This window comes from Cydia splendana, chromosome 23 (genome assembly GCF_910591565.1).
Source record: "Cydia splendana chromosome 23, ilCydSple1.2, whole genome shotgun sequence".
Taxonomy (NCBI): Eukaryota; Metazoa; Arthropoda; class Insecta; order Lepidoptera; family Tortricidae; genus Cydia; species Cydia splendana.
The window spans coordinates 3,736,367-3,748,704 of NC_085982.1; the positions used below are offsets into that span (position 1 = coordinate 3,736,367).

Here is a 12,338-nt window from a genome sequence, read left to right on the forward strand (position 1 = left end):
AATTACAACATAGGGTAATTCGCCAGTAACTGGCCGGTTTTAGTAACTGGCCACCCTAAACTAAAAATGAATTCTATTCACCTATAAACAGAATTCATAGTATAAGGCGGCTAGTTATTGAAGGCTGGCCAGTTACTGAAACCTTATACTAAAATGAATTCTCTTTAGGTATAGGTGAATAGAATTCATTTGGTGGCCAATTAGTAACAGTGGCCAGTTACCTACAGGCGAATTACCCTTATTTAGATTTCCTAATAACAGATCAAATTATTACGACAACTATAAAAATGGCTGTAACAGCTAGGGTTGCTAGTGCAGGGTGAAATGTACTACAGTGAAACCTGGATAATTGCAATCTCAAGGGACCGGCAATTGTTTGTCAATTAACCAGGTTTTTCATTTAAGCAGGTCGTGCCAATTAACGAGGTTCAAAAAATCGTTGTTTCAATTATAGAGGTTTTCATTAATAGAGTTCGCGTTCTGACAAATTTCTTTTATGGAGGGGCAAATAACCGTAGAAAGTAGATTTACAAGCTTACGTTCTAGGTTTCTGGTCGATATATCTATTATATGACTTGCACTTTTACACTACTAAATTTTCTTATAATCGTTTGTTTTTTTTTTTAAATCCCTTGATTTGTAGAAGAAAGTTTTATTGGAATGTATGTATGTAAAAAGCATAATATGTTTAGTTTTTATTTAATCAATACTATTTCACCTACTACAGGCTGTGATAGATACCCAAAAAATAAAATTAATTCTGGTAATATTTAAAGTAATAAAATTATCATTGCTATAAAAATATTGTTTCTGATCGCTTTATTATTTCAATTACAGAGGTAATAAGTAAGCCTCGTTTCAATAATAGAGGTAATAAGAAGAGCTAAATTTTTTTACCACAGTTTCAATTATCTCAGTCTTAGTTGCGATGTGGTCAATTATAGAGGAAACATTAAGAAAAGCACTAAAATCAAAATTGCAATTATAGAGGTTCCAAAATTTCAATTATAGAGGCCTCTTGGTCTCAAGGGACCGGGACCGGACGTTTGGTTGCAATTATTGAGGTTTCCCATTTATCCAGGTTTCACTGTATATTATGTAGTATTGTACTATATTTCGGCGCAGCGTACTTTAAAAATACAAAACCCATGAAATTTTATTTTTCATCAGAATTAATAAAATATGGTTTAAAAAGTATACGCATACGTTTTTTTTACTAGCTAGGAGGTATCCTCCTGTAACGAAAATTTAAAAGACCTAAGTACCAATCCTGGCATAATGAATGGATATTTATTATTCCAGTACCACGCCTGTAACAGTTGGGAACCTTCCCCGTTCCACATTGTTATGACTGCTCCCGTCTTTGAAGCCGCGTATTTCATTACTGTTTACGCTTTAGAGCAAACTAGCGTGAACGACTGGGCGCGTTGGTAACTTTGTACTTTGTAGGGATGTATACAAATTGTATAGATTACCACAGGCGGACATAGCATTCTTCAAACTTTTGCTCCATTAAATAGACGATATTATTAATCGAACGAGCGAGCGAAGCGAAGCAAAGTTCTTACATTCGACTTTGAACACGCGGCTGGCTAGCGGCACGTCCCGGCATTTCGATGTTTTTAAGCTGAACTGTCAGAAGATAGTTTGATACTCAATAACTTAAGTAAATTTGTTCTAATTTAAATGAAATTGGGTAAACGTGTAGTCGAGGGCATTATATTTTAGTCATTAAATTATGAGCAGGCCCGATCAAGGTGTTATTGAGCTAGAAGAGCTTAGAAGGCCAAAAAGCTGTTTGTGAGAGGTCTTGCTATTCTGGTCAATTTTTTGCAAGAAACATGGTCGAGTTTAGTATTAAATGAAAGTGCTCGACTTACACTTTTATAATATCGTTTTTAAATTTACCATTTTGAAATAATTAGCAAGATAAAAATAAAATAGAATTAACATAATATATGTATTTGACATTTGCCAGGAAATATTTCGGCTTAGCACAGATACAGTTTATTTTAATCTCTATGGTGGTGACTTAAATCCAGGGGAGGGACAGCCGTATACGAAGCCCTTTATTCGAAAAAATAGCGCCATCTATATTACTTAACGCTAAACTTGTAAATGGCGCTTCAAAATTGATGCAAAAAAGCAAATCTTGTCAGTAGAAAAAGGCGCGAAACTCAAATTTTCTATGAGACCATATCCCTTCGCGCCTACATTTTTTCTAATGACAAGATCTGCTTGGCCAACTATATTATACACTACTCTTTGCTTAAATCTATCAGTTAAGGGCTCCACAGACCTTGCAATAAATCCACGCGATCTTTGATCCATTGCCGCCTATAGAGCGACATAAAATAGTAGAAATTAAATAAAATGGAACTCAAAAATGTCCATACTAAATTGTTGCCATGTGTAAGCATTTTACGTCAAAAATGTGACAGTTACGTAGAAAGTGACGCCCTCATTTATTTTCTATTATTTTATGTCGCACTATACGAGTACCTAAGTAGGTGCAACAAAGTCAATCGCTATATAATTTTTGGTTAACCGCGAGTTCTCAGTTCGGGGCGAACTACTAGTAAATTAAGTTTCTGTAAAAAACCGGCCAATTGCGAGTCGGACTCGCGCACGAAGGGTTCCGTACCATTACGCAAAAAACGGCATAAAAATCCCGTTTGTTGTATGGGAGCCACACTTAAATATTTATTTTATTTTGTTTTTAGTATTTGTTGTTATAGCGGCAATAGAAATACATCTTTGAAAGTTCGGTTCATGAGTTACAGCCTGGTGACAGACAGACAGACGGACAGCGGAGTCTTAGTAATAGGGTCCCGTTTTTACCCTTTGGGTACGGAACTATAAAAATAAAAACTTTACACGCTTATTTAACGTCAGTACCTACTGTAAGGTATTTCCTACGCAAAAGCCGCCCGCCGCGCCGCCCAAAGAATTGGACACGTCAAAACGAACCGTATGAGTATGATGACCACAAAATCTAGTTCGTCAATTCAAACATAAACGTGAAATGTGCTCATAAAAATGGAGATTAGAACATTTATTACCAACATCCTTACGAGATAAGGCAATAAAATATTGAAGTACAAACATGAGATTTGGTTTGACGGATGCCTCTGATGTTACACTAGTACCTACTAGGTTTATTTGCGTAATTATATTGCCCTTGCATCTGGTTTTGTATACGTAAACAATTTAATTTTATCTTTATTACGTAGATGAATGAAATTGAAGACATGTTGAATTATCTCTATCACAATCTCTACAGGGTTAAAAGTAAAAAGAAGCAAAATTTTGTATCCAACTTAACCTCCTAAGTCCCTGCGTACAATTTTTTGTACATATTCCAAAATCTATTTTGAACTTTTATTGAAATAGAAATAGAAATAGAAATAATTTTATTCGTGAGCACAAACACAAAATAAAAACTTAAAACTGAACAGAGAAAACATAAAAAAAGAGAGAGTGCCACGAAATGGTCTCACCTCAGCATGTTGCTGGCGACTTCCAGCGCTGATCTTCCGATAAGACCATCCATGGTCTAATAAAACATGGTCTTCTATTCCCAGAGTGACACGGGCCTACGTCACAATAACATTGCCACTTTATTTCAACATAACATGTTACATGGGTACATTATAGCTATGGTTAATAAGTTAAAATATTTCTTTATCATTTTATAATTTTCATTTATATGTATTTTATCTTAAATTTTACAATAACACGTCATTTTTAATTATTCGTTAGCAATATCTTCCGATTCACAAAAGAAATTTCAGACGTTCGGGTAATTCTGTTTACATTACTGGCAACACAAGATAGCGCTGTCACATTTGACAATTCGGATCTAGATAACTCCATGCACTGACCGTCATCCTTGTCGAACGCGTGTTAATTGTTATTTCCTTCTCGCTCAGTGTCAGCAGTCGCAGTGTTTTCCAAACTTTTCACGTCGTAAGCTTGGTAATTAATGTGTAACTGTGAATTCGTTTTTCAAACGTTTGTCTTGTATAGATAAATAAAGTTTAATTTAATACATTAGATTTGTTTTATTTTACTATGTTTCTACATGAATAACTTAAAATTAATGCCGTTAAAATAATTTTCACCGTTGGTTAAAATTCTCCCACATTTTAAAGTTTGAGAACCTGTAAACAGCATGATGACGTAGGCCCGTGTCAGTTAGGTCATACGCGAATCTCGGAATAGAGTACCAGGCGGAGTATATTATTATACCATGAGACCATCCGGTGAAACAATCACGACAGGTAACATGAATAACAAGAAAATTATTAATATACATAAAGAATAACAACAAAATTAATATATACAAAAAACAAATATAGTAATAAGAATACAAAAGACAAAGATAGTAACATTAGAAGAGATTAGTACATTACAATAAATTTTTATGTATGGTATTACTCCGTACAAAATAGCTGTTATATTATCAGGTCAAACTCATCTTGGCCGTACATTACGCCTGATATTACAGCTAGCGCCATGCGGCAGCTTCGCAAACTAAACTAAAATGACAAATGAAACAGGTCGATTTGTTACGAACGAAAGCAATTAGTATTGTGTAACTATGGGTTCCAATTTCAAAAACAAAACAATTGCTTCTGGGTCTCAGGAGGTTAAGGCACTGAGTTCCCGATTCCTCATCCCATACCGTCCATAGCTAGAATGGTGTAATTGGTGTGAATGTAAATGGTATTATAGGATCGCAAAACTGCGGCTTGCTAAGCCACATGTGGTTCTTCTACTTTTCCAAAATTTAACAACAAGAACTCTTTTCTTACTAGATCTCGTTCAAACCAATTTTCGGTGGAAGTTTGCATGCATCATACATCATATATTTTTTTTTAGTTTTATGATTCTCTTATTTTAGAAGTTACAGGGGGGGGGGGGGGCACATTTTACCACTTTGGACGTGCCTCTCGCGCAAACTATTCAGTTTGGAAAAAAATGATATTAGAAACCTCAATATCATTTTTGAAGACCTATCCATAGATACCCCAACCGTATGGGTTTGATGGAAAAAAAAATTTTGAGTTTCAGTTCTAAGTATGGGGAACCCCCAAAATTTATTGTTTTTTTTTCTATTTTTGTGTGAATATCTTAATGCGGTTCACAGAATACACCTACTTACCAAGTTTCAACAGTATAGTTCTTATATTTTCGGAAAAAAGTAACTGTGACATACGGACGAACAGACAGACAGACAGACATGACGAATCCATAAGGGTTCCGTTTTTTGCCATTTGGCTACGGAACCCTAATAGTGGTTCTTTGATATCCTTGAAACGGTTTTACAACAATTATGTCTTCTGAAAAGTGTAGATGATGTATAATGTATCTTTAGGTATTTAAATAAAAGTAAACAAAATTACCCTCAAATGGTTCCTTAAGCCAGTTGAGGGTAGATGACAACATTACATGATCAAATGTAGGTTAAAGTCAGGTCGTTCAGTGACAGATCCAGGCGGTTTTGTATTTGGTTGGTTAACCAATAAATGTTATAACTACCCGAAAATTTACAAATTATTTGTTTACTTTTATTTAAATACCTAAAGATACTCCCCTTTATTCATAAACGCACTTCAAACCTCAATTAGCTAATAATCGTTTATCCTTATCTGTCATTTTGACTTATGTATTTGCAAGAAAGGAATAAAATATGATTGAACTAAATCAGGCCCCTAAAGTTTTATGAATAAGGGGGACAGAGTATAAGTACAGTCGACATCAAAGATACGTTTGCATATTTTGCCTTATTCACAAATTCACATTTTTGCCACGTCTACCTCAAATATTACTTTAAACTTCCTCGCCACGTACATATATAATATATTATTAAGCATATACTTTCCTTACTTACCTATTCATAAATCAGAGTATTTCTAGGTGTTTCTACCGTTCGATATTTTAATAGCATCAAATTATAAACAAACAAGTTAAACGACCTAATTAAATCTTAATTGCTTCCATTTGATAACGAGTGATTAATAAAAAACTAATCAATATTAATTGTTGTATAAACAACTATCCCATTACTTTATCTACATATAGCCCATTTTTTTTAAATTTTGTGGTGTCATTAAAATTTGGAACCAGTTTAAAGATGCTAACATTAAAACTAAATACAAATGAGCTTACGTCCTTAGAACTCGGAAAAACCCACCCCAAATTAGCTCCGGCAAGCCCAGTCACAATGTTGACTGACTGGTAGAGAATGCTTTTGGCATTAAGTCCGCCCTTTGTACGATAAGTTTTTCTTTTGTGCAATAAAGTTTAAATAAATAAATGTTTGACGCGCCGCCACTGGTACATAAAAACTAAAACGTAAAACATAAACGGATCTTGGTCGTATTTTCGCGCATTTATGGCAAAAACCTGTGTGTCCCACTGCTGGGCAAAGGCCTCCCCTCTCCCTTTCCAATCCTCCCTGTGCTGAGCAAGTCTCCCTTTCTAATCCTCCCTGTGCTGAGCAAGATCCTGCCAATCCCGCTGGAATGCATCCAAGTCGTCCCGCCATCTCTTCTCGGTCTGCCTCTGCCACGACTACCCTGGGGATGCCAGCTAGTGGCTATTTTGGCCCATCTCTCATCATGCATCCGGCAGACATGTCCAGCCCAGTCCTACTTTAGCCAGGCGGTCTTCACCCCAACATCAACGACTCGAGTTTTGGAGCGAAGCTCTGTGTTCCTCACCCTGTCAGATCTGTCTTCGGACACCCAGGATACTTCGCTCCATTTCCCTTTGGCAAACCTTGAGCCGGGATTTCTGCGCCTCAGTTAGTGATCAAGTTTGGGCACCGTAGGTGAGGATGCGCAAGATGCACATGTTGACGACATGTCGATATATGGTTTTTTTTTTAACGGGAAAAACACGAAACCTTGTTTCATATTTCAACCGATCTGACATTTTAGTACAAATTTGGTTTTTGTATCAACAGGACGACTGCGTAATAAGTTGGTCTATCATACTATTATTTTATTGTCTGGGATATAAAACCCTTATTTATGCGTAATGATTAATGTATTCTCTGCTTCTGCTAGCCTTGTATTACTACGAGTGTATGGCCTCACTTCGCTCGCTTGTTTACATTACACTGGCTGGCAATTTCCTATTTATGTGCGGAAATTTCTGTACAGAGTGACCAGTTTTATTTTGCTCTTAAGTATATGTTATCAATATCATATCACATGTTCTATATGCAGCGCTTCCGCTGATTTCCTATTTAGGTCAGTTATTGGCAATTTACATATTTCTACTGTCTACAATTGAAATGTACGCACTAAAATGAGATTTCTCGATTCGACTTTTTTTTCAACGCCTTCGATGATTTGAGTCGATATTAAATACCTACTTATAGTCTGCATCTTTAGGTATTTAAATAAAAGTAAACGAACAATTTTTAAATTTTCGGGTAGTTATAACATTTATTGGTTAACCAACCAAATACAAAACCGCCTGGTCTGTCACTAAACAACCTGACTTTAACCTACATTATTTGATCATGTAATGTTTTCATCTACCCTCAACTGGCTTAGGGAGCCATTTGAGGGTTGATTTTGTTTACTTTTATTTAAATACCTAAAGATACAGAGTATAGTTCCAAATCTGAGAGCGAGATAAACATTCCGTGAGGTAAGGTAACCAATAATTTAGTAACAAATTAACATTGGGATTAAAATAATTAATTTATGTATCGGTTTACGTAGGTATCCGAAAGTCAGTTTTGCAGTTAGATAAACATTTCTCATTCGCGACTAATTCAGTTTTCACCTTGCACCATCACAATCTCATCATCATTTAATTTATGAACTGGGCTCTTGTCAGTGGTGCGTGATGAAGTTGTCTCCACCTTGGTCGGTCCGAAGCCAGCCCTTTAGTGTCCTGGTACGCCACGGCCTCTACATGCTCCTTTACTTGGCTCATATAACTTTTCCTTGGTCTTCCCCTCCCTCTCCTTCCATTTACTTATTTTCCCTTCTATGATGTTTCTGATGAAGTGGACGTGTCGTAGGTGGCCTATCATTTTTCCTCTTCTATTTTTAATAATGCTCATTAAACTTATCTTTTCCTTTAAAAGTACCGATGGCCTAGCGAAACAGCACTGATGGACTAGCGGTAAGAGCGTGCGACTTTCAATCCGGAGGTCGCGGGTTCAAACCCCGGCGCGTACCAATGAGTTTTTCGGAGCTTATGTACGAAATATCATTTGATATTTGCCAGTCGCTTTTCGGTGAAGGAAAACATCGTGAGGAAACCGGACTAATCCCAATAAGGCCTAGTTTCCCCTCTGGGTTGCAAGGTCAGATAGCAGTCGCTTTCGTAAAAACTAGTGCCTACGTCAAATCATGGGATTACTCGTCAAGCGGACCCCAGGCTCTCATGAGCCGTGGCAAAATGCCGGGATAACGCGAGGAAGAAAAAACAACTTATTTTTTCCTTCACTCTGTTCAGGACGGCTTTCACTATCTGTATGTACCTATTGTATACTACATAATCTACATATTTATTGATGTTACAACGTATGTACATTTGTATAAAACACAATACAAGTACACCTAAGTATTATCAGTGAAGTAACGCATGACGTCACGACGGTGCACTCTTATCTCGATGCAGATAACGTGCCGCAATCCATTCTCAACCTTGCTGTAAACTATTAAGGCGCATTTCCGAAGGGCGCCTTTGCGAAATTAAGATATAGTTTAGATATGAGTAATTGTTTATAAAGTAATATAATGAATAGGAAAGTTTGTTTATTACGCTTCCGTGGTCAGTTCACGAACAATTGCATGCAGGGAAAGCACGCTATCCTATTTAGTTTTTTTTTTAATAGCGTATATTGTGTCCCACTGCTGGGCAAAGGCCTCCCCTGTCTTTCGCCACTCGTCACGGCTTTGTGTTATTTAGTCTTTTTTTTATCCTTTTATCCCAAATATGGTGAGCACCATACGGAAACTGCCAATTAGGGGAAGATTTTATTATTGTGTATAAATATGTGTATAAGAAAATTTTGACATAGTAAACAACATCCTACAACATGACCGATACGGGGTGGGTCCCTTTGTTTCCCATAAAGTTTTAAGCCATAATGTACTGTTGTCATATTCTCGTTAGTCATAAAACTGAAACCGTTAACTTTCAGGATTTTCGTAAGGTTATTCTATTCTATAGATAGGTTAGGTTAGGTTTGTTTTATGGCAATCCTGAAAAGTTACGCGTTTCTGAGAAAAACCAATTATGACTAACGAAAATTCGGACAAACAATACATTATGACTTATAACTATTTGGGAAACAATATAGACCCGACTGATACCCATCAGTAAGGGGGTGAAACTAACTGGGGGGAGGGGGTATAAAGGTTTATTTTTTAGTTTTTCGTAAATAATTCGTACCTAAAGAAATATGAAGAAATAGGTACTTATTTACATACCATGCCCTTGCCTTGCGTACAGTATTAATAGGTACAACTTTAATATAAAATTTCATAATTCCTGCACTAACAAACGTACCCGTTAGCATTAAAGAAGTTTTGCACAACGAAGGTTATCCTAAAAACTAACTGTTCTGAGCCAAAACATTATCGAAGTGGGTTAAGTGATCACTGATCAAAGATAAAGTTCCTAACTATAGATTGCTCAATTCTAGGGCTGTGGTTTGCTGGTTTGACAAAATACGAACAATGGTTGTTAGTGTTACTGACATTTTCTAGTTAAAGTACCTATGACGAAATTTTGTAACTGAAAATGACGTTTCTAAAACCTTATTGAGTGGTGATAAGGTCCACTTCTGCATGTTTCAAAATTTGTATTTTAAACTTCGGAACTTGTTCTTGCACAAACTAAATTATTTCATACGATTCAATATTCGAAAGGCTGCTAAGTGATAATTATAACTATTATACCTAGGTCTGTAGGCTTAGCAAAGGAGCGCCGCGACAGTTTCTCGGCCGCAAGATAGATCTGTCCCTCTCTAATTAATACAGTTAGAAAAAGACGGATAATCACGTACGTAAAAACGTACCAAAACATTCGCCAGACGAAATTCAACCTTAAACAAACATGACAAGGTCTACTCACGTTTAACGTGTCGCGGGCTGATAGGCGGCCGCTCGTCGTCCACAGTAAAAGTCCCATTCAAGTCCTCCTTCCTCCCCAACGTGTGGTTATTGTACTTCTTAACACTCTCCGCCCAGTCCTGTATCCACGTCTTGTCACCCTTGCATCTGTTCAAGCTTAAATAGGACAGTCCCACTACTTGGTCAGACATTTGGTCATCCCTTAAAGCTTTTTGAGCGTTTTTAAGGGCGGTGCTCTCAAATTTGGCTTCTAGAGGCTTGTTGCTTGGCAAAGAAACTGGTACTGAAGCTTCTCTGGACAATCGGTGGATGTAGTCTGTTTGATCTATTTCGGACTTGGTTAGGCTACAACGTCTACGGACAGGGATTTCTAGTTTTACTGGATATTTAGAGCTTAAAACACCTGAGGTAGTGACTGAGGTAAAGCTACCAACATCTACCTCATCACCATGCTTCGGAGGGGACTTAGCAAAAGTCTTCTCTGTGATTGTTCGGACCCGATTCTTGATTTTCTCTAAGTAACTACGAGTAGATTTGATCTGTTTGGAAGTTTGTGTGGCCAAATCGGTTTCTGATGGCGATTCGTAGCAACATGAGATTTCTAGAACATTTTTGTCTTTAGCGACTTTCGGGAATTCAAAAGTTTCATTTAGATTTGGACTTCGCAAGGAATCTCTTCTAGGTTCTTTTGTTATAACCCTGTTTGGATAATCAAATACTAGTTCTGGGTCTCTTTCGCTACTTGGCCTGAAGACTTCCTCTATCGTATCATTCATTGAGCTACCAAAAGTCCTGTCTATGCTCATTCTAGCTTTCTGTTCCTCTGTATAGTTATCTCCTTCAATAGTGTATGTACCGGTAGAAGAATTTGACTGTCCGTCAACCTCATCATCAATGTACAAGGGCTCAACTTTAGAATTACATTTTTTAAACAACAAATCTGGAGTTTCAGACTGGGCTCGGACTTTGCGTAGTGGACTCTTCTCTGGAGTTGATAAACCATTGTCCGGGGTCAAAATATCTAACTCCGGACTAGAAATATCAGTTAATAGCACCCCTTCAGGACTCTGGTCTATTATATTTGGCATCGGCCGTTGATAACTAGAAGATAGATTCAAGGTACCGTAACTTGGCGTTCTATGGACGTCTCTCAAGTAGGAACTGTTTGCACTCTTCAATGGCAGATTCAAACCTTGTCGGGACGTGAAGTTGTCACTCCTGGACATGATACTATCAACTATAGGACTTTTGGACATTTTCTTAGGCTGAATATCATGGATGGGTGACTTGATATGTCTGTTTGTAACGGGACTGGTGATGAATTGGGCTTTATCTTGGGCTAATGGACTACTTCGAAGCTTTACTGAACCAGACAAGCAGCTGTCTTCCTGATCTGAGGAGAAGTAGCCCTCAGAGTTGTATCCTTGGGCTTTCCGAGGCAGCTTAGCGCTCATGGGAGGCTTCTGAGCCGTAGAGCTGGGTCGTGTCAAGCCAGCTGACATGGACTGCACCCTCTGATGCCTTGCCTGCGATTTTTTCGCCAGTTCCTCGAGCCTGCGATTATCAACTGGCTTGGAAGCCCCGAAGTCGATCGTGAAGGCCATGGGGTGAGGCTTGGGCGTGCTCGGCTCCGATTTCGCGGCGCCCTGACCTGCCTCACCATTCTCGGTCGTCGTATCGAGACTTGGACTATCGGATGATGACTTCGACCCAGTATGGTCCAACCCCGCGCTCTGACCCTCCGACAGAGGGCTGGACGCGTCCGCTTCAACACTAACACTCATATTTTCAAGGATTCACGCGATATAGTTGTGACATCATACGAAATTATCAACGATTAGCACAGCCTTTGTTTCACTTCACCGTCGACGTAACGATCACAGCACAAAACGCGAAAATTATATATCTAGAATTTTATCGAAAAGTGGAACGAGAACATGGTTAGAGCTAAAAAATTTAATAATTATAAACTCCGCCTACTATCGCGACAGTGGCCAGCGGATAAATATATACGACATGACAGATGTTTGTGACGTTCAAAATGAAACTGGGAAGTGTTTTCTTTTACATTATGGTTTTATGTTGTAGGCAACCCTATTATTTATTATAACCAATTGTGTTTATTATGACTATGTTTATTTATTTCATAATTTAAACCATTTTTATACATATTATGTATCGTTAAATATGTCCAAATTTTATATATTTTATGAAACCTTTTTTTTT

The 12,338-nt window shown here is 37.5% G+C and overlaps 1 protein-coding gene and 1 long non-coding RNA gene across 2 annotated transcripts in view; one reads left to right on the top strand and one right to left on the bottom strand.

Annotated features, from left to right (window-relative positions):
* LOC134801884 (uncharacterized) overlaps positions 1-12,153 on the bottom strand; it is a 95,746-nt gene extending 83,593 nt beyond the window's left edge. The window contains exon 1 of the mRNA XM_063774536.1: positions 10,114-12,153. Within this exon, the coding sequence (XP_063630606.1) occupies positions 10,114-11,896 (1,783 nt within the window). The 5' untranslated portion in view covers positions 11,897-12,153. The remainder of the gene's footprint in view (positions 1-10,113) is intronic.
* LOC134801905 (uncharacterized) overlaps positions 1-12,338 on the top strand; it is a 537,245-nt gene that overhangs the window by 31,820 nt on the left and 493,087 nt on the right. The window lies entirely within an intron of this gene.